This window comes from Perognathus longimembris, chromosome 10 (genome assembly GCF_023159225.1).
Source record: "Perognathus longimembris pacificus isolate PPM17 chromosome 10, ASM2315922v1, whole genome shotgun sequence".
NCBI lineage: Eukaryota > Metazoa > Chordata > Mammalia > Rodentia > Heteromyidae > Perognathus > Perognathus longimembris.
This window is the reverse complement of record NC_063170.1, coordinates 6,185,150-6,212,746: the sequence shown is the minus strand read 5'-3', so window position 1 is coordinate 6,212,746 and position 27,597 is coordinate 6,185,150. Positions and strand designations below refer to the sequence as shown.

The 27,597-nt window shown below is 45.7% G+C and overlaps 1 protein-coding gene across 7 annotated transcripts in view; it reads left to right on the top strand.

The window, feature by feature from the left end:
• The window catches only part of Wwox (WW domain containing oxidoreductase), a 758,639-nt gene that overhangs the window by 102,814 nt on the left and 628,228 nt on the right, over positions 1–27,597 (top strand). The window contains exon 6 of one of the 7 annotated variants that reach the window (XM_048355075.1): positions 19,342–20,530. The exons of the other annotated variants lie outside the window; for them this stretch is intronic. Within the exon in view, the coding sequence (XP_048211032.1) occupies positions 19,342–19,452 (111 nt within the window). The 3' untranslated portion in view covers positions 19,453–20,530. Of the gene's footprint in view, positions 1–19,341; positions 20,531–27,597 lie in introns of those variants that run through there. 7 annotated transcript variants of the gene reach the window in all.

Genomic DNA, 27,597 nt, shown 5'->3' with positions numbered 1-27,597 from the left:
AGTCTTTAATATTCTAGACTGAAAAAACTGCATGCATACATGTGCATATATCTCTCTATATGTTACTCAGTTGTTAACATTTAAATGAAAACCAAGTAATAATGAAAGAATATGAAATTTTAATTAATTCATAAATATTTGGTTTTAATCTAATAGCGGTATAAAAATGAAATAAAACCATCGATGTTTGAAGTTTAATTCTTGGGACATTTAATTAAAATAATTAAAACAAAATAATTAAACAATAATTTAATTAGTAATTAAATCAATGTCATAAATAATTGAGCAAACACATTAATAATGTAACAGAGCAACTAAAACACAAAGGCAACACTCTGAGATGGCCGTCCGTCGGGCCGGTGGGGACCAGTGCCCTCTCTCTGTGTGCGTCTGCCCCGTTGCTGCGTGTCTGGAAGGAGAGGGGTGGTACCAACGTGTGGACGCCTGCCAGCTTCTGAACCCCTCTTCCATGAGGAAGCGGCACACAGAGCAGCGGACCTGAATACTGCGACCCAGTGCTTTCCCGCACAGGGATTGACTGGACTTGGGCTGGGAGGAAGGGTGCGGTGACCTAATGCCTGCTTTCTGTTGTCTGGGAGCTCGGAAGGCTCCAGTCATGGCCGCCGGAGGCACGTGTGGTTATTTCTTTGGTTAGGAGCAGTCCCCTCGAGCCTGCCAGGTGCCCATACGCAAGTCAGGGGGTCAGAGACGTGGAATAACAATTTTGTGGGGTCTGACTGGTGTCAGTTGAGAGTGGACCCTTGGGGGGTCGTGTCACTCGGTGCGGACGCCGAGCAGAGATGGACGGGCCCGTGGGGTTTCCAGCGAGCTGGTTTTGTTGGGCTTTGATGCCTGGTGTTCCCGAAAGGGTAGAGTCTGGGCCAGGGGCCTGCCTTCCCCAGGTCTGAGGGTAAGACTGTGCTGACCCTCGTGAGGGCCTCGAGACAGGGCAGCTGGGGGGCTGGACAGCAGCAGAGGCATCTCAGGATGCGTTTTAGGGGGTGCACAGGAAACTGGCAGATGTGTTGGGATGCCCTCAAGGAAGGCTTTTCAGGGCGTCTCGGGAGGTTTAACTTGTCCACAGAATTGGTTGGGTTTTCTGTTTTGTGTTTTTCTTTGGGGGCTTGAGCTCAGGGCCTAGGCACTGTGATTTAGCTTTTTTACTTAAGCTGGTGCTCTACCACTTGAGCCACACCTCCACTTCCAGCTTTTTGGTGGGTAATTGGAGTTAAGACTCTCACGCACTTTCCTGCCTGGGTTGGCTTCAGACCACGGCTCTCAGTTCTCCACCTCCTGAGCAGCTAGGATGACAGGCGTGAGTCGCCGGCACCTGGCTTTATTTTTCTTTGTAGCTTTAGGAGCTGTCATTTGGAAAAGCCGGATTTTACCATTATTTATCTAGTAGTACTGAATAAAGTCATTAAACCAACCCCGAGTACAAAATTTTGTAAATTCTTTCTAAGCTTACAAGAGATCCTTTAGTGGGTTGGGAGGGCGCTTTTTAAAAAAAAAATTTTTTTTCTCGCCTTTTCTGTTTGTCCTGGTACACAACAAAGAAAGAATAACACGAATGCAGTTCAAATTCCATTCTCCTTATGGAGATTGCTTTCCTTAAGTTTTTCTCTCAGCTGTGACCAACTGTGTATGTATTTTTACATTCAAAACTGCAGTTGTGGGGCCTTTCAGCTCCACAGGCTCTGTGTCTGAAACTGTGTGGTGGAGAATGGGGAGATGTGGGGAGCCCCCATCCTCTAGCTTCAGACCACAGGCACACGTGTTCAGTGTTACAATGGTATTTACACCTAATGCGGGGTCCGGTCGAATTACAGTGGTAATCCTTTACGGTTTTTTTCCCCCCTCCACCAACTCGGATAATTTGCATGCAGAATTTTTGCCTGTGTAAGTTATATTTTAGATCAATAATGCAAATTGGGAGACCCAGTAGAGGCCAAGGCCTCATTATATCTGAGTAGGCCTTTAAAAAATCAAGGAATAGGAAATCCAGCCGCCCCCTCCATAAATTAGAAACAGTAGCAGTGGTTTGTAAGTGAATTTGGACGTCCTTTTTCCTGGTGGTGGGGCATTTATCTTATCTGTCTTCTCTCAGAAAATGTACCTTGGTCACCTGTGGTGTATAGACATTCCTCAAGATCTGGGGGAGGAGTTGGAGCTTGGAGCTCACCTTTGCCCTCAAGGGACCTACAGTCTACTGGCGAAGTCTCTTTAAATCTCTCCTCTTCTTCCCTTCTTTCTTATCCCCTTCCATTGTCCCGCCCTCCCTTTCTTCCTTGGTCTGTCCCTCATCTTTTTCCTTCCTTCCCTTTCTCTCTTCATCCCTCCCTCCCTCCCTCCCTTTGTTTCATGACAAGCCTTGGGCTATGTGTTGAGGATCCAGAGATGGCAATGAGGGCTGTTCTTGCAATTTGGTGGGCTGATTACAGCCTAAGACATTGCTCAGTTAGGGCATGAATTCCCTTGAACCTACCATAGCAAGGCAACAAAAGCCAGGGGACAGGGCCAGGCAGAGGGGAAAGAGCTCGGGTGGGTTTTGCCCTCTGCACAGGTTCCACGGGTGATCTGTGGCCGGCAGCTCCTGGGACTAACACGTTTCGGGCCTTTAAGGTGAGGCCTGTGTTGGACTCAAGATGTGGGAACAGGCCGCCCTCATCGTGTAAGTGGTAAAAGGCGGAGTTGAAATTCTTATAGATCAGCAGTCCTCGGCAGCTTTGATCCACTATCAAAGAACCACCACGGAAAGTTTAGCTATGCTGGGCATGGGGGTGGGAGGGAATGTTTCTTCAGCCCTTGATGTTTGTCCGTGTCTTGGCCCTGCTTTGCTTATGTCAGCCTCCCTCGGGCAGACGTTTTCAGCCTACGGCAGGCTAGCAACTAGGGGCCACTCCCTTGTCTTGAGTCCGCCTGGACACAGATGAGGCTCTCGTCCCAGGAGTACTGCTTAGTGCTCAGGGCTTCACTCTGATTGGGCCAAACTGAGTCACTTCAGTGTGCTGGGCTGTCAACTCAGGCTTCATGCTAGCTAGATGGGTGCTTTACCTCTTGGACCATGCTCCAGCCTGTTTTGCTCTGGTTATGTTTGAGATAGTGTCTTAATTTTTGCCTGGGCTGACTGGAGCCATCATCTTCCTGATGTCAACCTCTCAAGTAGCTAGTAAAAGGTATGCAGGATGGCAGCCAGCAGTTGGTTGAGAAGAGGCATTAGGAACTTTCTGCCTGGCCTGGCTTTGAACCCTGGTCCTTCCTGGTCTCTGCCTCCTGAGAAGCCGAGCTCGCAGATAGGAGCCGCAGCGCCCAGGCTTAGTGGTCGCTTCTAATTGGGAGAGCCAGGATCACATGCTCGGCTCTTGACTGAGCAGGGCTTATGCCCAGAGTGCACTGGGCATGGGACGTGGCGTAGGGGACTGGGGAAGCTGACCTTGACAGAAGGGGGTGCGCACGGAGGACAGGTGAAAACCACACAGGTCCCTTAGGGCCGGTGACGATTAAAAGCCTCCTAGTGACTACGTGAAGTGAGGTTGTCACAGTTTTGTGGAGTCATTGTTCGGTGTATGTGCGTGGGGGGAGAGAGGGGGAGGGAGGGAGGGAGGGAGGAGGGAGGGAGGGAGGGAGGGAGGGAGGGAGAATATGAATGAGAGTTCTCTAGGCTGTTTGGTTCCACTCATAGCTGTTAGCTTTGTGATTACTGTGAGAAGAATGGCCGAGCCAGAATCCCCCAGAGATTTGCAGGCCACTTACCTGGAATGGTAGAGGCCAGCATCCCTGTGTACCCACCTCCAGGGAGGCCCTGCAGGTCCCTCCTCTGGGACACCCTGGCCAGCGTGGAAGCAGCCTGGCTGCATTGCATCTGGAGACACCGGGCCTGCTCTCTCCTCTTTGGCGCCCCCTTAATGCCACACGGGGGTCTGGGGTCGGCTGTGAGCCTCTCTGCCGTGGAACGTGGACATGCATTTCCGCGGCCAGCCCTAAATGGGTCCGTGACCGCTGTCGCTGCCCTCTCTTCTGGATCATATAGGAAGGGACATTTGGCATTAATTTGCTGGTCACCACAGGCCCCAGGGACGCACTTGAGCCCAGGGGAGTTATCGCCCACAAAGCCTGGTGACCGGGCCACCTCATCGGTGCAGCGAGAGGTGTGAGATTTTCATTCTTATGCCCATGATGAATTCTGCTTTCTTCAACCATGCTCGGGGTGGGGGTGGGGTGGGTGGACAGCCTGCTTTGTTGCACTTGCCCCAGTCTTTTTGGAATTCCTGCCGATCCTGAAGGACTGGAAGGCTGGCCGAGGCGACTCAAGTTGAAAGCACAGCCTCGGCCCTGGTGCTGTTTCATTTGCCCAGGCAGTGGTAGCACTGCTAGTTTGTCTTAGAGTCCCTCGTGTCCAGGATCGCAGCTGAGCAGAGTGTAGGAGTTGACATACCCTCCACGAGAAAGACTGAGTTGTTTGGCATCTGCCTGGTGTTTGGTACCTAGGTGAGAGTCCTCTTGCTTCACTGCAGATGGGTGATATGGAGGCTTGATCTGCACCACCCAGTGTCTCAACTTACTGTAGTGGGCCACGCCCAGATGTCCACTGAGGTCCTAGATCTTGTGTCTGCCTCCCCCCAAGTGAAATCTACTCATCCCTGAGACGGTGCTTCAAGGTGGGGCCTCGGGGAAGGAAGTGAGGCCCAAGGCCACACCCTCATGCGTGGGATTCCGGGCCTCGTAGAGGGTGAGTGGAGAGAGGTCCAGCCCTTAGGAGACGGGGTCTGCTGGGACCTTCGTCTTGGATTTCTTGGATTAGTATTTCAAGTGTGAATGTTTTCTTCCAGCAGCTCGCGTGGACGAAGCCAGCATTGTTGGAAGTTGTGTTGCTTTCTCACCTGTAGAATCCTTGGTGCGGGAGTGTCCGCGCTTTGAGGGCAAGCCCGCTGCCCGTTTGTTTTCGCAGTGGCACCCCTGGCTCCTCCCAGTAGCTCCTAGCATGGACTAGGGACTCAGTCAATGACTTGGGTGTCATGGGTGCAATACTGTGTATAGTGGATGTTATTATTCCCACTGCGCAGATGTGGAAACAGAGGCATACTGAGCCCTAAGAACTTACCACAGGTGGCAGGTCTTCAAAGGGGGCGGAACATGGGCTCAAACCAGTCCTGTCTGACTCTAGCCTGTGCACATTACCTCTAACAGAAGGGTCCACACGCTCCGGCTCAAGGGTCCGATCTGCCCGCTGTAAGTTTGTGTTCAGACTGTGAGCTAAAAATGGTCTTTGAAAAGTAGCAAGGAAAATCTAATGTTTGGGGATTGTGAAGCTTATGTAAAAATCAAATCCCAGTGTCTGTAAGTCACATTTTATTGGGACCCTGTCCCATTCTTCCTCCTTTTATGAGGTTTCTCTTGCTTTATAACAGCTATGTCAGGTAGTTGGGACCATTTTCTCCCAAGGCCTAAATTATTTACCATCCATCCCTTAAAGGAAGTGGGGGCTCCTAATTCAGCCTTTGTTAGTTTTGTCCCTGAAGGCAGGACAGCAAAGTGGTTGCCACAGACAAGATTCTGGGTCAAGATTCTGTCTAGGCCCTGTGCTGACTGGACGCAGGACACAGGAGAGCATCTTAGCTTTGCTCCAAGTGGGAGTCCTCATTGGTCAAATAGAAGAAACAGGGGCCACTCATTGCATGGTAGGGCACGAGGGCTCACTGCGCTTCTGCAGCTGGATCAGGCCTTGAACTGTGAGCTCCTCTTCCTCCTCCTTCTCTTCCTCCTCCTCCTCCTCCTCCTCCTCCTCCTCCTCTTCCTCCTCCCATCCTTCTCTTCCTCCTCCTCCTCCTCCTCCTCCTCCTCTTCCTCCTCCCACCCTTCTCTTCCTCCTCCTCCTCTTCCTCCTCCACCTCTTTTCTTCTGCCTCTTTCTCTTCTTCTCTTTCTCCTCTCTTCTTCCTCCTCTACCCCCCCCCCCCACACACATATGATTTTGCATCTTAGATACAATGGGGAGAAAATACTTTTTTAGTTATTTTTTTCTGCCTCATTTAATTGTGGAGTGCTTAATGTAGCCATGCAGAAATTAATTGCATGTTTTGTTGTTACATAATTAAGAACTTAATTAAAATGAACAATTCTCGCTTTTCATTTCGCTTTCTCCATTTGCACCATTTGGATATTTTGTTTTGTAGCTCATTAAAATTTGAAAGTGAGTGTTAAGGGTGTCATGGTGCTCCTGTGTATTCCTGCAGGAGAGTGGTCTAGCGTCTCGTCCTTCCCTCTGGCTGGAGTCAGCAGCATTGGGAGTGGGACCATTGGCGGCACGCAGGCAGGAGTTGGACTGCTTTCTTCTTTAGTCCTTGTCCCCACCCTCTTTACCTCTACTTTTTTTTTTCATCCCCCTCACCCCCATCTAGTTTCTAACTTTTGCCCAGGTGGCCTTCAACCACCAATGTTTCTCCCTCGATCTTCTGAGTAGCTGATATCACAGTATTGTACCACCATACTTGGCCTAGAGTTTTTCCATTACAAAGGAAATGCACACCTATTAGGATAATTTTATAAAGCTATATAAAGCTCTGAATAAATGAGGCATTAACAGTTACCCTTTCCCCTCCTCCCTCCAAGTCTACCCCACTGATGCATCCAGGATTAACTATTTATGTTTCACATACATTTTTCTTCAGGGTCATATACATACATGCAGTATGCATAAAGCTGTGTTCTCTTTTTCTTTTTTTTTTTTTTTAACTTTTTTTTGCCAGTCCTGGGGCTTAGACTCAGGGCCTGAGCACTGTCCCTGGCTTCTTTTTGCTCAAGGCTAGCACTCTGCCACTTGAGCCACAGCGCCACTTCTGGCCATTTTCTGTATATGTGGTGCTGGGGAATCGAACCCAGGGCTTCATGCATACAAGGCAAGCACTCTTGCCCCTAGGCCATATCCCCAGCCCCAGTGTGTTCTCTTTTTCTAAGTGGGAACACATTCTACCATTCTTGTGTCTGTCCTTCAAGACCATTACGTGTGACTCTCTTATTCTTTGAAGTAGCTACATAGATAAGGTAGCACAGCGGATTGCATGCATTGCCCGTGCGTATCTGTGGGATTAGAAGTGCTTTGCGTCATGTCTTGATTTTGATTGAAGGTCTTTCCTTACCAGGCATCTCACACATGACGTTATGCTGCAAGGCATGTACGGGGTAGAAATGTGTATGTTACCGGTGAGCCTAATTATCTTCGATCCATGTATGGAAAACCCTAGTGGCAGAGAGGCTCAGAAAGGGTCAGGAAAGTAATCCTGAGTCCCGTGTTGTTGTTGCCGGCCTGGTGAGCAGCCCTCCTGTGGATGGCTTCTATGGCAGCCCTTCCGATTCCACTCAGCCCGGGAGTGCTGTTCTATGGCATATTATTTAACACAGTGAGTTATGAGCCCGGGAGAAACCCAGACTTTAGCCACAGATTTAACAAGCTGGTGACTTGCAGATCCAGCGTAGCCGTCCTCATCCAAGGCTGTATCTTTATCTAAAATTTATTAGCCAACTTCAAACCTGTTTGCCAGCTCGCTAATGGGAGGCTTTTGAATCAATTTGCTCTTATAATTTAAACAGCGTTTCAATGTATATTGTCGAAGCAGAACAGAGTTAGTTGCAGCTTCTAGCCAGTCAAATTAATTTTTTATTATCCTTTTCATAAATACTTTCCTAGGCCAACATAACTGAAAAATGCTTAGGCTGTTTAAAACACACACACACGCACACGCTCACACATACACGTAATGTCTCCCAGTGGCTAATTTGAAAAATGTCACTGTATTAGTTTTCATTTACATCTGTCAGGAAACATTTATGTCTACACGTAAGGATATTTTTTTCCCCTTTCACCAGATTATTTTTTTTCCTGTGGAGTGTGCATTTAATTCACATTTACAAATTGGTTTCTGTTTTTGAACTGAAGGTACTTTTTCAGCAGAAATGATCTGTATGATGTCACCCATCTAACTTTTAATCTCATTTTGATTTTTTTAAATCTTGAAATTGTCAATTTCTTTTTTATGAGCACTTTAATATATATGTGTGTGTGTATGTATGTATGTATGCATGTATATAAATCTACTTGATTAGTTCCTAGAAAACCCTCTGCTTAAAGCAGGACTCTCAGCCTGGGTCTTCTTGTAATTCACCATTCCTGGGAGGGTTCTCGTATTCAATATGCACTTCTGGGAACACAAGTCTTGAAGCTTTGGTTCTAGGCTGTCTTTTCTAGGGATGTTGAAAGCACCTTGGGCCGGGGGGGGGGGGAGGGGGGGAGGGGAGAGGACAGAGGGGGAGAAACAGAGTCGCACAGACAGACAGTGATTCCCAGGGAAGCAAGGGCAGGATTGTCTGCTGTCCCTCATGGTTGTGGACATCAGGTTACTGCCCCCTCTCGGACAATTTGCTGGATAAAGGTTCCGGTTCCTAAACGACTGTTCCTCAGTCAGGGTTCCGACCCCTTGTGGACACACCCTCCATCAAGCTCTGCTACAGCCTCCCTATGAGACTGGGGGCCTGGCCAAAGGGGGGGGAGGAGGGGAGGTGAAAACGAAGCTTATGGGGATTGCTCTACCCCACAGGATAGAATCCTTTGTGCCTGCCGCTGGGGTCTCCTGTCATCTGTGAAAGACTGGACAGCCATTGTGAGCCAGTAAGGAAGGGGTGGAAGAGTAGATTTTTGTACAGCTTGAAAATCACCTGATCAATAACTGGGATTAGAACTAGGAAAGCACAGAGTACGTCCCATAGGCTAAATTCAGGCTGCATCCAATTAAAAAAAAAAAAATTCTTAAGCAAGAAAACAACCCAAAAAGTTAGCAATGAATAAAACAAATGAGAAAAATAGCAACACCGCAAAGGCCTCATTATCTCACAAATATATCAATATTCAGTGGTTTGAAAGTACTTTGTCTACTTTGAGTTAATGTAGTATTAAGGTTTGTTTGTTTTTTTAAATTGTTTGATAGAGCTTTGGAATGCAGTCGATCTCCAGCTACCTTCTTCGGTGTCGTCTTGAAATAACTAATCAACAGTACAGATCTATCAATGTTCCGTGTTATCCTGACTTGTGTTTTTAAGCGATTGCTTTTGATGACTTCCTACACTTTTCCAGCCACAGCTGGTGTTTGTGTCCACCTGACTTTCAAATCTGTTTGAGTCCTGGGAATTTTGTTTAGGCTGAAGGATCTCGTGCATGTATCTTGTCAACAGAAATCAGAAGCCCGTGTAAACTCTCTCTTGCTTCCAGCGTCTCATTCATCAAGACATAACCAAGTGCTGAAGTTTCAGATTGTTACATCCTGCAGGTGTGTCTGCACCTTTCGCCTTCCTGGCTTCTTAGAGTGTAGGGAAGTCTCGTGATCCAGAGCACCATTCAAGAGAGTATCACAGCTCTGAGTTCTTCAAAATCTAGATGTGGGCAAGGAGCCCTTCTAGTAATATAATGACAATTCTCTTTCTTGTTAATCTTGTCGGCAATCAGTGCTTGTGTGACGAGAACCTTGGGGTAGGCGGCTTTCAATAGCCCTTGGAGTTCCCTTTCATGCTAGGTTGCTCTGCAGATTACCTTTCCTAGGAATGAAAGCAGTCCTGTGAGCCCATGACAGGAAGGAAGCAGAGAGGGGCAGTAGAGCAACTGTCTTAGCAACACCCAGACTTAGGTGTAGGTAACAGGACAGTTGTGTGAGGTGTGGTGAGACTTTTCATAGTACTTAGACATTCCAGAGAGCATGAAAAAGTTAGTTGGCATAGTCCTAGGTGGATTTATTTGGTCAGCCCTGGGGCTTGAACTCAGTGCTTGGGTGCTGGACACCAAGGCTAGAGCTCTAACATTTTGCGACACAGCTCCACTTCTGGCTTTCTGGTAGTTAATTGGAGATAAAAGTCTTACAGACGTTCCTGTTCCAGCTGGCTTGGAACTATAATCCTCAGATTTTAGCCTCCTGAGTAGCTGTGATAGTAGGTATGAGCCACCAGCACCCAGAATTCCTGGCTGTTTTTATTTTTTCCAGGGGTTACTTAATAAGCATTGTGTACAGCCAGTTCAGGCTGCCCAAGGTTACAATTCAGACTGCCTACTTAATCAGCTAGGAGACTGTGTATAAGCCTGCCCACCGTCTAGAGGCATGGGTAGTTTATCTGCTACCTGTGGATATGTCAACTTACTGTTGCGTAGTAGCCAGCTCCCACACTCAGATGCTTAAGACAGCAACTGTGTCACTAACCTCGCGATGGCTGTGAGTTGGGAGTGGAGGTGGGGCTCAGGTGGATGGCTCACTGCGTGTGTTTTTTCTATTGGTAGATGAATTGCTCTGGTCCCCCGCTCATCCAGCATGGTCACCACAAGGTCTGACATCTTCACAAGGGTGACTGGGATGCTTCCCCAGGGCCTTTCCAGCATGGTGGACATACTGGAGTCATATCTTCGATGGGGTGGCTCATGGATCCAAGAAGTCTTCCAAAGGATAGGCAGTACAAGCTGCCAGTCTTAACAAACAAAACAAAACCTGGCTTTGGAGTTGGCACAGCACCATTTCTATATGGTGAAAACAGTGGCAAAGCCCCATCAGATGCCAGGAGAGGAGGCATGGTGTATTCTATTTTCTGATTGAGGGAAGGGTCAAAGAATCTGTAGCCATCTGTCATCTAGGTAGTAATAGTCAACCTACAGAGTAAGTCTGGTCTTTCTGCACATTGAAATGGTCACATACAACACCAAGCACCTTGTATGGTTGCTAGGAACTCTCTAGAACACCACAGTTCATAATGACAGTAGCTCTCCAGTGCTAATGTGAATGCTAACAACAACAACAACAACAACAACAATATAGTGCTGTTTTCTCCTCATCCGACTGTATGCTAGTTATTTACAGTCAGAAAGGACTTACTGATCGGAGAGCAGACCAGAGCTGGGCAACCACCAGAGTGTGAATACCACTTCTGGACCGTTCTTTCCTGAGTCAGGCTGCCCAGTGTGTCATGGGCAGACATGGATTGGCAGAGTTTGACACATAGAGTGGTCCGTACTGTTTGTCAGAGAACGAGCTCCTAGTCCTTCAGCCTCATAGTCCAGTGGAAGCTGGTGTTCTAACCTTGCCCTTGGCGTCAGGCTCCGTGTCTGTGCTTCTGGAAGCATTGCCGCTTGCCTTCCTTGGGGACTGAGACCTCCCACGACTGCCATAGACTCTGTCCCAACTTGGTATTTGCCTTAGAAAAACCAAAAAAATGAAAAAAAGATTTCATCTCTTTTAATGCTTCTGGTGGAGTCTCAGGCAGCCCTTCGTGAAGTAGTCTGAGTCTCCACTGCCCATAGGGATGAGAAAAGGAAGTGCTCCACCGTGGTACTAGGACCTTTGCCTCCCTTTTGGCCTGTTTTGGGTTTGATGAGTTCCTGTGCATCTGGCGCACAGCTCCCGAGTCATGGTGGGAATCGGTTCAGTCCAGCCGTCGGTTCTTCCTGAAGTGCTCATGGACACGGCTCATCGGCTCGTGTGCCCTTATTCTCACCCCCTCCATTTACTTTTGGGGGTACTGGGGATTGAACTCAAAGCCTCATGCTTGCTGGACAGACCATTTATTGTGCCTGGTATCTTGTTCTTGTGACGCTTCTAGCATAATGAGAAATGTGTGTAAGATCTAAAACAGACATGAATCCGGCAGCTGGTTTTGTTTTTGATTTTGGTTTTTGCCAGGGCTTGATCTCAGAGCCTGGGTGCTGTTCTTGAGCTTTGGGGTTCAGGGCTGGCACTCACACTTGAGCCAAGCTTCACTTCTGGCTTTTTGTTGGTTAATTGGATGTAAGAATTTGGCGGACTTCCCTGCCTGGGCAGTCTTCTGACCACAGTCCTCAGATGTCAGTCTCCTGAGTAGCTAGGATTACAGGCGTGAGCCACTGGTACTTGGTCAGGTGTGTTTTCTTGCACCCATTTTTTCCTTTGAAGGAGGTGATGGTCATTTACAATCTGGACTCTTGGTTGCTCCCACCTTTCCCAGGAGTGGTAGTGAGTCATTTGCATCGGTGAGGATTAGAGAATTCGCACTGATTCCAGTGTAGCACTTGGGTAGTCCTGGAAAGAACTGAAAGTGGTATTGATCCATGCTGATAATTAGAAGTGACAGGTATGGTTTAGTCACACACTGCGTCTCCAATGACATCACGGGGGGCAAAGCAGACTTTTCTGGTGTCCCTTGAGTTAACATTACTGTAACCCAGTTTTTCTTCTCCCTTTCTCCAGAACTGCCATGAGCAACCTCAAATCCTTCTAGGAATAGGCTGGTTATGAATTACAACTAAAAAATCAACTTGGGCTCTGCTGCCCAAGCTGGTATTGCATTTAGCACACTGCTGGAATGCGGGTCTGGTTGAATTGTCACATTAAAATGGCGAGTAGATTTTAGCACACTAACAGTACTACCAGTTGTCGTACCCTTACCTGGAAATTCAGCGAGGGGCGGGGGAGAGGATATTTACTATCCGAAAGTTACGGAGGCTTTTATGAACTGGCCCATCTCCCCTCCGTCCCCATTTTTCCTCCCTTCTCCGTACTCTCATTAATTTTTCACAGGCTTGTGATGGATAGTTTTTATTTATTCACGTCTGAGGTTCCGTTGTGTGAAAAGGACTCATTTTATAACATTACATATTCATGGCTTGGGATAGATGGGATAAGGAACTTATTATTAATGTGTCACTGTGGGAAACTTACTCCAGTTCATTTGCGAACCTTGTTAAATTTGGTGTGGTCAGCAGACGCGGCGAAGTCTCAGATACATTGTCTTAATGGAGGGCGAGGAGTTTGCTGTTGCTCTCCTTTGACTCAGTAAAAGAAGTTTAAATCTTATTAAAGTCTTTTGATCTGCCCAGCAAGTGTGAGGCCCCGTGTTCAATCTCCAACACTACAAAAACAACAACAACAAAAACTAATGAAAGAAAAAGAATGATAAGGCCAGATGCTGGCGGCTCACACTTATAATCCGAACTATGCAGGAGACTGAGATACAGGGGATTGTGGTTTGAGGCCAGCCCTGCCAGAAACATCTAGGAGACTCCATCTCCAGTTAACCAGCAGTGAGCCAAACTGGAGGCCTGGCTTAAGTAGTAGAACACCAGGCAAACAAGTGGAAGTCATGAGTTCAAATGCCAGTACACACACACACACACACACACACACACACACACACACACACACACACACACACACACACACACACACACACGGTCAGGATTAAGTAGGGAAAGAAGCTCTGGTTTTTGTCATTGTTGGGGAGAGGTGCTAGGATGGAACCCAGGACCTGGCCGTGCTAGGCAAGCGCCCTCCCCCGGAGCTGCTGCTGCTCTTTCTGCCCCTCTTCTCCTTGCAGGAAGTTGCAGTGTTCCCCAGCTGCACACGTGTTCCTCTGGCCCGTACTGTTTCTCAGGAGTTCCCAGACCTCACAGAACTCCACGCCCGGGACAAGCACAGCGCACATTAAGGCACCATCTTGTAAGTCCAGGCTGCGGGCGAGAAGGCACAGGAGGGCGCCTGGCCCAATCTGCTGCCGTGTGAGCTCAGGCGGAAGGAAGCATATGTTGTGTGCTGTTCTCTGCAAAGACCCGGCGCTGCTCTCTGGCAGGGACCCCGTGGTTTTCGCGGGGTTTGTAGGGCTGGTCCCTGTTTCCCCCCGGTTTGACTTGGCAGTGACATGAGGCAGTGCTCAGGGCAGTTTAACAAACTCTCCCCGTGCAATAACGGAAAAACAAAACACAGAGGTCCTGTCTTAAAATATAAAAATCCCATGTAGGAGACATCAGGCTGGAAGAATATCTCAAACCATCACAGATCCTGATAACCCAGCAGAGAATTTGTGATGGCTTCTCCTTCCAAGGAGATTTTTTTTTTTTTTTTAAGTGCGATTCTTTGCAGTCACCGTGAAGTTGATGCTGGGGTCTTGAGCAGGGTGAGTGGAGGGACAAAGGAATGAACTAGCCCTTCAAAGGTATCCTCTGAGGAAGCGTCCATAATGCAAAACATTTGTGTCTCGCCAGGATCCCGTTGGCAGGCCGCTTGCATTATATTGCCATTTATATTGGGAAGGCAGGCAGTGCGCAAACTGTAGTCTATTAAGAGTTTGTGAGTGTGTGCATGTGTATACAGTGAAATAATATCTAGTGTAATGTGAAGTGACAGTCAAAATTACAGCTTTTCTCTCGCCGCAAGGGTGCTTCTCTGCCAAGTATAGTAATATTGTAGCAGTGTTCAAGGTTGTCAGCAATTCTGGCATACTCTGCAGAGAGCCATAACAGTGCGTGCAAGAAAGGCGCTTCCTGTCAGGGGAAATACTATAATTTTGATATATATTTGTTGGTGCCAAACTGCAATTAAATAGGAGGTGTTGGAAGAAGGTTTTATTTAACCAGCTTGAATTTGTTAATTAATTAGCAAAAACTTCTATTTGGAATGTACCATGAAACAGTTCCATGTTGTGCTTAGAACAGTGTTTTTACACGACTATTTTTGTTTGTTTGTCTGTCTCCTAACAGAAACAAGACGCTACTCTCCACTGAAACAGAATAAAACTTGGTAGAGAGTTCCCACAGAATAGATGGCATAGAAATAATTGTGCAGAAAAAAATGCACACAGAATGAGAATTTTTTTTTTTTTGGTGTGTGTGCAGAATGAATTGCATGGTAAAATCTTGTGTGGAGGAAAGGTTTTCAGCCTCCAATCGAAGGGGAAAAAAGAAAAACAAAACCCAATAACAACTAAGAATGACCTTATTTCTCCAGTCTTCTTTGGCAGGAGTGCTTTCTGGCCTGTTTTCTACAGTTTGGACTTCTGCTTTGGTGCCGAGTGTTTCAAGTCAAGTTCAACCTTGGTTAGATTGCAGTTATGCTAAGAAACTATTCAGGTGACTAAAGAGACAACTCGTTATACTTTCTTGTTTGGATTGCTCTGGGATTTGAACTCAAGGCTCTATGCTTGCCAGGCAGGTGCCCTGCCACCTGAGGTACATCCTCAGCCCTTGTTGCTTTCATTCTTTTTCAAAAAGTGGCCTCTTCTCTCTCTCTGTCTCTCTGTCTCTCTGTCTCTCTGTCTCTGTCTCTTTCTCTGTCTCTGTCTCTCTCTCTTTTTGGGCCTGGGCCAGGCTGGATCTCTGGCCTTTTATTTATATATCCCTACTAGCTGTGATTACAGATGTGAGCCATCACACCCATCTTTTTATTGCTCGAGATGGGGTCTCATGAGCTTTTTTGGCATGGGCTGACTTTGAATTTTAATCCTCCTAAGCATGGATCTCTTCTTTCTAAGTAGCTGGGATTGCAAGCATGAGCCATCATGCCAGTATGTATTCAGAGTGTGTGTGTGTGTGTGTGTGTGTGTGTGTGTTATTTAAAATGCATAAAATAGTTTAAGATTGCAAAGTGACCCATCCACCTCTGTAGTATTATCTGAGGAATGCTTCCTTGTCTTCTGTCTTTTCACTACTTGGGTTAGTAACAAGTTTCTTAGGGACAATTCCTCCTTTCAATCTCTAGAAAGACAGTAGATATAGCCCAAGATCACTGCACTGCTATTCAGATGAAAGATACTTTCTTTTCTTTTTTGAATAAATAGAACAAACAAAAACCAGGAGAGACCGAAATAGAAACAATATATTAAAAGCTCTAAAACAGTTATGTGTGAAGAAATAAAAACAGAAAAAGGTTGTGTTGTTTTAAAAAGGACTATTTCAGACTTTTTAAAAATATAAATGTAGTATGGCTATGGGGAGGCGAGGCACCCCCTGTCTCTGTATTGAGCATTTTGCAAATTAAGTGAGTTTCATTCTCCTATAAAATATGAATCCAATAATGTTTTATACGATCATAAAATGTGTCTGCTTTTCTCTCTGTCTTTCATGATAAAAAGAAATATCCCCAAAGCATATTACAAAAAATAATTAATAAGCAACATTTCAGAGTTATTTTCGGAGGTTAACTGTTACTCTCAGAAATCAATTTCAATTTCTTCAGTTTGTAAGATTCATTTGTGCCTGAGTGTTTCAAAAAAAAAAAAAAGAGAGCGAGTGAAACACTGTGACTTATCCAGTGTAAGTTTGCCAGTCTCTGCCCCACACCTAGAGAACATATGGAAAAAGATAATGGATCCATTTCCGTGTTGGGCAGTCATTTGGCTATGGTAAAGCACAACAGTTGTCTTCGTATTATTAAAATAAAAGCCAGACACCCTTGAGTCTTCAGGAAAGAACAGAACTTGGCCCCTTTCCCCACTGGCCTGAGCTGGTGTGTCAGGAGAAGCCAAGGGGGCTGTTTTCCATGTCCTCCTGGGACCCAGGTGGATGTGGGGCCAGGGAGAAGAGCACCCCAAACCTGCAGCTATCTCCTGATGGAGATCAGGAAGCCAAAAGGAAGCGAGAGAATCTGTTTCCCTTGTTTCTAATCCTCTGCGAAAGTCATCAAAATCACACTCTGTCCTCACCGGGCCCTGGAGATTCCTGAGCCGAGACAAGAACGTTCCGGTCCGTTACAGCTAATCATGGCAGGCTCTACCCAACTGGGAGAGCAGTTTGGCAGGAGTGGGATTTGCCCTCAAATTAACTATATTCTTCAGGCATCAGGCACCTTTTTTTTTTTTTTTTAATGAAAAATTTCCTCCCCTATTTTAAATGTACTTTATCTTTCACTGCTGGGCCTGGGATAGCGTACCAGTGGCGCGGATGGATATTTAATAGCTGTAGTTGGGATGATGGAGGTAACATACCTTTTTGCGTGCTTTATGACTCACATCCTCACCCTTTGTGACACGACGCAGAGACTGCAGCAGCTCTCGAGGTGAGAGAAGCCGACAGTGGGTTGATCCGAAGGTGGATTTCTCACCCACAGGGAGGCAGTGGGCAGGGAGGGTGGAGGTGTAGGGGAGGCGAAGGACCGGGTACAGATGTCTCACTTCCTCGGGATCTTGCTCTTGAACAGGGAAAGGTCCCACTTGAAAGCAGTGCCCGTGCGCGGGGTCTTGACCGGCTCTTCTTCGGGAATGAGGCGCCGGGCGTCAGCTGATGGCTGTCCGAGCTGCGCAGTCTCGGTGGCAGGATCGCCTCGCAGTGTGAAAGCAGCCGTTGACAGCCGGGAGAGCCCGCAGCGCGGCCTCGTGCCAGCAAGACTTTATTTCTGGATCCCGGAATTTGGATCTTATGTAACCCATCGTGTGTCATAAAATATTATTTTCCTTCCCAACAATTGCAAAATGTAAAACATTTTCTCTCCCACAGTTCAGACAGGAAGACACATCAGCAATCCAGATGTGGGTTCCAGGGGTAGAAACTTCCAGCCTCTAGTTATGCCATCTAGGTCTGTCTTCGTTTTGCTTTGCTTTTTGTTTTTGGAGGGAGTGTGGATGAACTCAGGCCTTCAGCCTGCTAGTAGACAAGCAGCCTGCACAGTCCCTTTGCTTAGATGATCTTTTGTGTGCTGTCTCTTTCAAAGAGAACATTCTGTCAGTGGGCATCAGGGTGACTGCCAATACCAGCACTTCCCTCCCTGGAAACTGGAATGGCTGCAATACAGAATATTTTTCCCAAACCCACACGTGGAAGACTTGGTTCCCATTGGGGGCGCTATTGAGAGGTGACTAGCTCATAGCTAAATGGGCTATTGGTTGGAGGATATAGGCCACTAACTTTGAAGGGTATAGCTCTGTCCCTGACCGCTTCTTTCTGTTCCTCTCTACTTCCTGTCCTCCACAGGGTGAGCCATATTGGTCCAGCACAGGCACCCACCATGATGTTCTGCATGGGTTGAAACCATGAGCCTAATAAAGTCCTTCCTCCCTAGTGTTGTTTATCAGCTGTTTCAACTTAGTGACTGGGGGTGGCTAACAGCAACCCCAGTAAGTACACGTTATGACTCCTTTCCTGGCACAGAAGCTACTGGGGCTACAAAAGCAAGGTTAATCTACACTGTGGCAGAGACCTACGCTGAATCAGCCATGGCTGATTGCAAAGTGAACTAATGATGGAGGCATTCCTGGATGGAACGCCTCCACAACTAGGAGGGTGTCTGTTCCCTAGTGAAATGGAGGTTCTGGGTTTTGGCAGAGAGGGAAACATCCCGAACAGACAACCTATAGTAGTGTCCACAGCCCACTCTGCTTTTTATTTTATGATTTTATATTGAAATTTTATTTCTAGCTGCATCTGAGTTCATCAGGAAGCTATCCCTTCTGGGTATACTTTTAAACTTGACCGTGTTGGATGAGCTGTAATCAAGGACCTTCAAGAACCAGGTCCCTCTGCAAATTACACTGCAAGAAGAGCATTTCTATGGAGTGTCCTTCCTTCCTTCCTTCCTTCCTTCCTTCCTTCCTTCCTTCCTTCCTTCCTTCCTTCCTTCCTCCTCCCTCCCTCCCTCCCTCCCTCCCTCCCTTCCTTCCTTCCTTGGGTTGGTACTTGTACTGGGGCTTGAACTAAGGGACTTGTGCTTTTCTTTTCTTTTTTTTTTTTTTTGGCCAGTCCTGGGGCTTAGACTCAAGGCCTGAGCACTGTCCCTGGCTTCTTCTTGCTCAAGGCTAGCATAGCACTCTGCCACTTGAGCCACAGCGCCACTTCTGGCCATTTTCTGTATATGTGGTGCTGGGGAATCGAACCTAGGGCCTCATGTATACGAGGCAAGCACTCTAGCCACTAGGCCATATCCCCAGCCCGGAACTTGTGCTTTTACTCAGCTTTTTCACTCATAGTTGGTACTCTACCACTTGAGCCATGCCCCTTGTTCCAGCACTTTGCCAGTTAATTGGAGAGAAAAGTCTCATGGACTTTCCTACCTGGGCTGTCTTCAAACCACAACCCTCAGATCTCAGCCTTCTAAGTAGCTGGGATTACAGGTATGTGCCACTGGTGCCCATCCGGTTTCCATGTTTTTAAGACCTATCCTTAGTTTTGTTTCCCAGAAACAGCTCCCAGTGGGCCATCTGTTTTCACTGAGTAGGTAGAGGAGGACCAAGGACAGGGGAGAGAGCAGGGAAAATGGTCAGCAAGGACTTGGCCTCTGTTGAAAAAGGCTTTAGCCTGATCCCATGAGGAGCCTTTGGAGTGTGGATTGTGCTGCAGAATTGGTCTTGCCGAAGACCACTGGGTGGGGCCTGGACCGTGGTAGTCAGTGATTGGGTATTATGGGGACACCACTGGGTGGGGCCTGGCAATGGCAGTCAGTGATTGGGTATTTTGGCAGCAGCACGAGGTGGGGTTTCCAGCCGTCATTCCCAGGCACTCACCAAGTGGATTTGCTCAGAGAAAGACTGTGGTTTGTTGGTGTCACTACCTGATTGCCATATATCCCCACTTTATCCCTGCCAGGGAGAATGGCGTTGGTATGGAAACTTTACACTCGACTATTCGATGTTCAAGGTGATGTCACAGCTTTCCTCCTGCCCTTGGCCGACCACCTTCTTACTTTCCACTCCTTGACACATTTACTTTCACCCTGTGATCTACAAGCAACTGTTGTCTAGTGAAGCTCAAGGCTTTCCAGGACACCGTGTAGAGGCCGTCCCTTTTTAATTGAGTAAATATATTATACACAGCTGGGTAGGTTGTTTCCTTGCTGGTCTGGCTGCTAGAGTTTGAAAATTAATACGGATTTCTGTAACAGACACAGAATGAATGTGGCATTTAGTAGTGGTTTCCTGTGGCTTTCTTCCTTTAGTAAGCGCATTTCCATGGACAGTTTTGAAAGACTTTCTAAGACACTGAAAAATTTACAAAGACAAGGCCTTTCCCCTCCCCCACACCATGGGTACACAGTGACAACAGAGGGTTGAGCTAAATTCAGCCCAGTCAAGGAAGAGCAATAAAAGGAGATGGATTGTTCTCTAAGCTTCACTTTATTGGATATTGTAATTGACATATAGTTGTCATTTATAATCATCTGTCCATTCCTGTGAGTTGGGAGCAGTAAAGTTAATTGTGGTGGCTCATTTGCATTAATCTCACCTCTGAAGGGTACAGTAACCCATTAATATCATGTCATGATGAATTATCACAAATAACATTGAACATATTGATTAATGATCTCTGAGATTTGTATCTCGTTAAAACATTTTGTTAGCTCTTTAAACTTTTAAGCCAACAACCCTTGTATGTAGGAGGGGCTTGGGGACCATCTGAGATGTAGGGAGTGGTGGAGTTTGTTGTGGGGGTCACTGGTTTCAAGAGTGGGAAGAACCACTTCAAGAGGACAGCGGCTTTCCTCCCGGCTTTCAGGGGTCACACTCCCTTTCAAGGTAGCCTCCTCCTCCTTGCATCTGCTTGGTGCTTTCTTGATTTTTAAAGTGGCTGTGATTTTTGCCGAAATGATATTAATAAGATTTTTTTTTAAGTAATGCCCTAAAAGGAGGCTTCCCACACCTCTAGCTCACTTATATAAGCTTGCCAGGTTATTTTTGTCATTTACCTTAAGACTTCTAAACTTGTATGTAAACATAAACATAGACTTCATTTAAGATGAAATATCAGGGTTTGAGATATGGCTTGCTCATCCTTATTTTACAAAATGTCCCTACTCAACCCAAAACTCTCCAGCATTAGGTGACTCTGTAAGATTAAAAAAAACCAAAACCCTTTTCTGGGAAAAAAAATCAACAAACAAATACTAGCAAAAAGGCCATCATATTAGCCCTCCCCGCCATGGAGATACTGATAACACGATAGCCAATTCTCGTTACAGATGCCCTTTGTTGAATTTCCTATAAAAGGGTTACATACGGCAGAGCCACCGTGGAGGGAAGAGTAGGCCTAGGAGTTAAATTTCTAAGCTTGGTTCCAACAGCTTCTGCCCTTCACTAGTTGCAGAAGGAATCTAATATTCCATCTTCCAAACGCAGGTATTTCTTGCACTTACATGCACTGTTGAGTTTTCTCAGGATAAGTGATTGACAGAATGTCAGGACCAGTCTTCCCTGTCCCCTCTTTAGAGAATGTGCCACTGGTCTCCCAGAAATAAGGGTGCTGTGCGGGTGGCGTCACTAGTGCGTGTCACCTTGGGTGGCTTTCAGCCCATGGGAGAAATTTGGAAAGGGGCACGGTGCAACTATTCCTGGAGTGTAGACATTCCAACCTAGGCTCTGCTACTTCCCCGCGAGGGAGGAAGGTTGATGCCCCTCCTGGGAAGATCCCCACTGTCGTCCGCTTGTCCAAGCCTCAGTGGCCAAACTCCAGAGGGGAGCAGGTTCTTCACTGAGGCTGTGCTTCACGTTAGCCCAAGAGCCTCCCTCCATTTGGTGGAGGGCTGTGAAAGCTAAAACAAGTCGTATACAGCAAGCATCCTGTAGGCCTAAATAGCTAAGGACAAAGTAGATTGCTTACTTAAGAGTCCTATCCCTTCCTTCTTTGTCAGACCTGTAATGTTCCTTACCCACTGAGTATTTAATATCTGTGTTTTCAAATCAAAGAACAAGCTTTTCTTCTCCCAGGACAGTATCTTGTAAAGCCAACCTCTTTATTACTTCACCAGTTTAAGGCTTTATTACTTGCGATCTAAAGCCTGCTAGTGAATTATACATGCTAGCGCTCCCGGCACAACCTCTACTTGTCTTTCTCATTTTGGGGGGAGTCTGTGGGGGGGGGACCCCCACACACAATGTAGGTTCATCTCCATCCATAGTATTAATCCTTATTCATTCTGAAAAAAATCTGCTAACGGAAATATTTCCATTCAGCTCATTAATCAATTGTGGTTTTCATTCCCTTGTTTTGTAAAAGCTGTTGCAATAAATACTTTTTTTTTCGCAAGGCGAAAATCCAAGAGATGGATGCAGCCAGCGTAATTAATTGCACCCAGTTACAGGGGATCAGCAAGTTTGTAAGATTCACATGCTGCTCTACCATATGGTTGCCCAGTAGGCGAAAAATTTGATTAATGTTTTGAAGTAGATTTTTTTCAGCAAATATTACGGCCCCAGATGAGGTGTTTCCCCCCCATTTTACTTTCCAGTATTGTTAGACTTAACCAAAGGAACCAATCCTCTGATTTAAAGCTTAATAATGATGTGATTCGGTGAAAACTTAACATGATAAAAAAAATTACAGTCCTCCCCATCTCTTGTGGATACAGCAAAATAAAATGTGATGTCTTTGTTTGTAATTAAATAAGATGTGATTGTTGTATTCTAGAATCTGAGTTTCTCTCCTCTCTCAAAAGAGGAGATGTAACTAGCTGCCTGTGGTCATGAGTTATAAGCATTAAATTTTGGACAGACTTTTAAAGGTGAAGGGAAATGGTAAGAATAAGAATTTTTTTTTAAAAAAATTAAGAGCAGTTGCTTCTTATAGAACCCACAGCTATTAGAGCATCATAAATATTACGAGGTTTGTTTCATAGAAAAGCTTTAGCCTGTCTCTACACTGTCATCCTAAGGTATACATTTCATAGCCACTCAGTACATTCTTAATTTATCCTTTATTTAAAAGATTTACTCCAGTTTTAAGTTTTTTTTATTAGTTTCTTTGCTGCAATTTTTTTTTTTTTTTTTTTTTTTTTTTTTTTGCTAGTCCTGGGGCTTGGACTCAGGGCCTGAGCACTGTCCCTGGCTTCTTCTTGCTCAAGGCTAGCACTCTGCCACCTGAGCCACAGCGCCACTTCTGGCCGTTTTCTGTATATGTGGTGCTGGGGAATCGAACCCAGGGCCTCATGTATCCGAGGCAGGCACTCTTGCCACTAGGCTATATCCCCAGCCCCTGCTGCACTTTTTAAACAAACAAAAAACCAAACAAGTATACTTTCCATAACAGCTCTTTGTCACAGCTTTGTGACTTTTATCTCTCAGAACAGAGAGGCAGGGGCTGGGAATATGGCCTAGTGGTAAAGTGCTCGCCTCGTATACATGAAGCCCTGGGCTCGATTCCTCAGCACCACATATATAGAAAAAAGGCGGAAGTGGCGCTGTGGCTCAAGTGGCAGAGTGCTATCCTTGAGCAAGAAGAAGCCAGGGACAGCGCTCAGGCCCTGAGTCCATGCCCCAGGACTGGCAACAAAAACAAAGAAATGGTAGCCTTTCTACACAACACCTTGATAATAATAATAAAATTATATTTAAAAAAAAGAACAGAGAGGCAGTCAGCCATGTGGTGATAATATTTGTAATAGATAAAACAAAATTTGTTAGATCTGATCTTAGCACACACAAAAAAAGCAAATGAAAACAGCAACAACAACAACAAAAAAGGAAACAAGGAACTATCCACCCTTGTGGGTGGTGACCAGGGACTCTCCAGAAAGAAAATGAAAGCAAACCGGTCTCTCCTGGTGGGGAGAGGGGAGAGGGCTTCACAGGGGTTTGCTCTCCCATTTTTCTTTTCTTTTGAAGCTGTTGATTTCTAGCTGTCCTGTGACGGCATGAGTCTCCTTAAACTGGATTGTCTGTTGAAATGCACTATTAGTCCAGGTGTTTGGGGCATGATCTTTAACCAAGAGTCAGCCTAGATTTGAATTGTGTGAGTCTTGCAAACAAAATCCTCTCTTCAGGAACCATGAAACTTATTGTAATAACTTCGACCTATTACTCTGACTCTAGTACTCCAAAGAGAGTTTGTTATGCATTGCATTTACTGCCGTGAACAAAAATAGTGCTGGGTGCTGTTGTCAAGGTTTCCTACCACTGTGGCTTGCTGAGTTACCCCGTAGCAATTTAAGGGCTCCAGTGCACCCCATCTTTCCATGGCTTAACATGTGGGCAGATCAATAGCATTATAGAAGCATAGGGTAGAGACCAGGCAGAAGGGAAGCATTTCAGTGGTAGCCTATAGTGTGTGTGTGTGTGTGTGTGTGTGTGTAGTGTGTGTGTGTGTGTGTGTGTGTGTGTGTGTGTGTGTGTAGGGACTGGGGCTTAAACTGAGGCATTTGTATTTTTTGCTCAGCTTTTTTACTTGTGGGCGGAGTTCTGAGCCACACCTCTCCTTCTGGCTTTTTGGTGGTTAAGAGTCTCATGGTCTTTCCTGCCCAGGCTGGGTTTGAACCACAATCCTCAGTTCTCAACCTGCTGAGTAGCTAGGATTGCAGGTGTGAGCCACATCTACTCACCTGTGCCCACATCATTTAAGATAAACATTTCCCTAAGATTAACCACAATTTCCCACTTTAATTAGCCATTGCTAGTAAATATTTCTTATCACCACAATTTAAGCAAAAAAAAAACAAAACCCAAAAAACTACATACTAGATAGTTCGTGTGTTCACCTCTAATTACAGCCTGGGGTATTTTAATGAAAAGAAGAAAGACTTTATAATTTTTTACTTAATGTGGTAGGTGAAATATGAACAATATACATTCAGTTGGCAGGAGAGAGTGTGTTGAATTATTTATGAGTTTGCTTTTTTATAACATACATGAAATCCATTACTGATTGTAGAACAAATATTGTGAGGACTTTGATGAGCGAGGGTCAGCACTTAGAGCAACTAAAGGTACTATTGGATCTAGCGATTTGATCTGGGTTGGTCTGATTTGTGTGGCGTCGGTGATGCTTGTCTTTTTCATGCAGCTGGTTTGGTAACAGCCAGTGGGGCCACTACTGTGTAGGGTTTTCTGTACCCAGAAGTGCACGCTTCTTATCCGTCTCTCATTAGCAATGCACACTGCCACGCGACGCGTTGTCCAGAATTTCACAGCCTCAAGGAGCCTGATGCATTTGCAATGCCGCCTTTATAGTTACAGGGTTTACTTCCCTAGATGTCATTGTTTTGGAGACAAACATTCCCCGCATATCCTTTCTTTTTCCTGCAACGTTGTCGTACTCCGAAATGACCCCATCGGATTATGATACATCAAGAGGGCCGGATCTATTAGTTGGGGAGGGTGGGGGGCTGGTTCATTTTTCAAGTGGAGAAAAAACCCTAAGTAGTTAACGTAGGACCAAAGAAAAAGATGATCTTAGGAGTAGGAGAAAAAAAATAAAAGCTCCTTAGGGTTTTCCAATTTGAGACTGAGTGTTGCCATGCAAAAGTAACACCCAGCAGGAAAGTTCTGCTTTTCTGACAAATTCTCCGTGAACACAAGAAGCGCCTGCAGCTGGAAGGGGCGATTCGGGGCGCTGGCTGGGGAGGAGGAGGGGGAGGGCAGCTCTGGCTGGGCATCCCGCCCCGCGGTCCTGGAGCACCGCACGCAGAGCTGCCCCTCGCCCCGGCAGGAGCTCCGCCCCGCGGCGCTTCTGCACTTGAGGCCCTGCTGATGTGAAAGTGGACTACACCAGCCCTAATGACTGTCTCCTTTTCTTTTGTAATGATCTGTTCCCCCAACTCTAAGTTGGCAACAATGACACCTAGGTAAGGAAAGTAGAGTTTGGATGACCCAAAGAATATATACATCCTAGAGTGGTTTGTAACGCGAAGTAGTCTCAGGTTGCTTTAGTGGCCCGCACCTTGCGCGTGCAATTATCAGAATTACTGACTCGTGAACGAAAGGAGAACGATTATTAGGCTGGTGGCAGTGGGAAGACGCGGGGCGGCAACTCACGGAGTGAGTTCCCACCCCTTAGATTCACGGTAGTGCTTTCTCGAAGAAGGAATCCACCGGCCTGCTGTGATAGGGTGCAAGGGGCGAAAAGACCCTGAACTTTGTACAAGCGAGTAACTCACTTCCTAACCACAGGGAGAAGAGGAGATCCAATTTTGTTCTACACATCTCAGTTCTAAAGCCAAGCCTCGTTTTGTTGTATTCCTTAAATAACCACTATTTAAAACAGTACCGTGAGTGAGTCTTAGTTAATCATTTAATTGATTTTTTTTTAGGATGGTCTGGTTCATCTGTGGATATCCTGAGTAGGGCTACAGAACAAGGCAATGTTTACTTGACAAGGGTTTTGGGTTTTTTTGAAAAATAAATTAATCTTTATTATGTTGAAATTGTTGTACAGAAGTATTGCACTGCACACCTTGGTCAGTGTTACCTTGACAGATATTTTTTTGAAATTGTATCAGCTTACAGTGTGAGTCGGCCCATTGCGAATTTAATAGCACTCACCCATGTCTCCACCAGTCACTAGTTTTGTTTACCTGAAGAATAGGGATGTTGTGTTTCACCTATAATCAGAAGCACATCAACTCATGGAATTCACTTAAAGCCCAACAAAGTCACTCTGACACATTTAACATGAAATAGCTCTAATCACACACTTGAGGATTTTGATTTCTCTTTTGTTTTGTTTGTATTGTTTTTGGGTCCTTTTTATTGAAGTAACTCATGTCAGGCTCTTTGGTCCATGCCTCTTCGGGCATCGACCTTTGAAATCTTCTCAGAGTGGGTCACACAAAACACTCACTTGGCTCTGTGGACTCCAGAGCGCTCTCCCCGCAGACACGTCAATATCTGCCCACGTGTTTATTTGTAATTAAAGCTAAGATGCTGGAGAATGGCTTTGCCATTAATCTCGAAAGGTAGCGTGGTTTCCTGGTGAATGATGTATGACAGTTTGCTTTGTGCTGCCTCCAAGAGAGAATTGTTCTTGGGCCATTGTTACCCTGGGCAGCTTTCCTTTAGTAAACTTCTGTTGTTCCGTAAATCTGTCAGAAGGGCCTGTGAGGGCCCGTATTTATGAAGAGAATGTAGAGTGGTCAGTCTAAAAAGCTCCTTAGCGCAGTACTTTGAATTTTAAATGACACACATAATTCAAAGGTAATGTAACTTGCCGTGTCGGACTTTAGTCCATTCCGTTAAATGGAGAAAAATGACTGACGTGGACAATGACTTATTGATTCTTGGTGGGAAAATGACTTCTCTAATATAGGAAGTATGGTAAAAGGCATAGCTTAATTATTTAGGGAGCACTTTTCAAAATATGCTTTTACAGCAGTACAAATTGTATATATACAAATGGTATTTATACAAATTGTATGACGAGGTTCTTTTTTTAAATTCTTAAGTTGGGGAAAAAGTTCTGAGAGGGATTATATTTAACTGGGAAGGCAAAGTTTAATTCTGTTTGAACTCTTATAGGCTAACAGAGATACAGTGAAGCATGTCTAAATCATTTAAAATGAGGCTTGTTCTGACTGCCATTTCCACCCCCCCCCCAAATTATACTATGCTTAAGCTGGTATTTTGAGGACCATGACTTACGAAATATGCTTTTTTCTCTTGTTCTGTGTCTAACTGTTCAGTTTATAGTGGTTTTTTTTGACAGTATCATGAACTCACTTAATCTGATTTCATGAAGTAAATGTATGTGAGGTTGAGATGACATATTTTAAGCTGGCATTGAAAAAATATTCATAAAAATGGACTAAACTATTTACTTTGGCTTTTGGCTTCTGATCTTTCTTTTGATTCAGTGTAGATGCTTTGCTTAAGGACCACAGTTGAATGTTATTTTGACTGCATTTCATGTTGTTGGCAGTCTTTCAGATAAACAGCATACTTGTGGTTAATTGGTTGAACATGTTCTACAATTATAATTATATTAAAACCTTAATGTGCTTGAACATTTGCCCATGGAAGGCCCCTTGCATGAACTAAGTTGTGTTTCTGTCATTAGAAGGGAGCTGGCTGGTGGTGACATTGAGTTATAGAAGGAGGACCAGGCACCTGGGGACAGCACAGGGCTTCTCCTCATTTCCGCCTG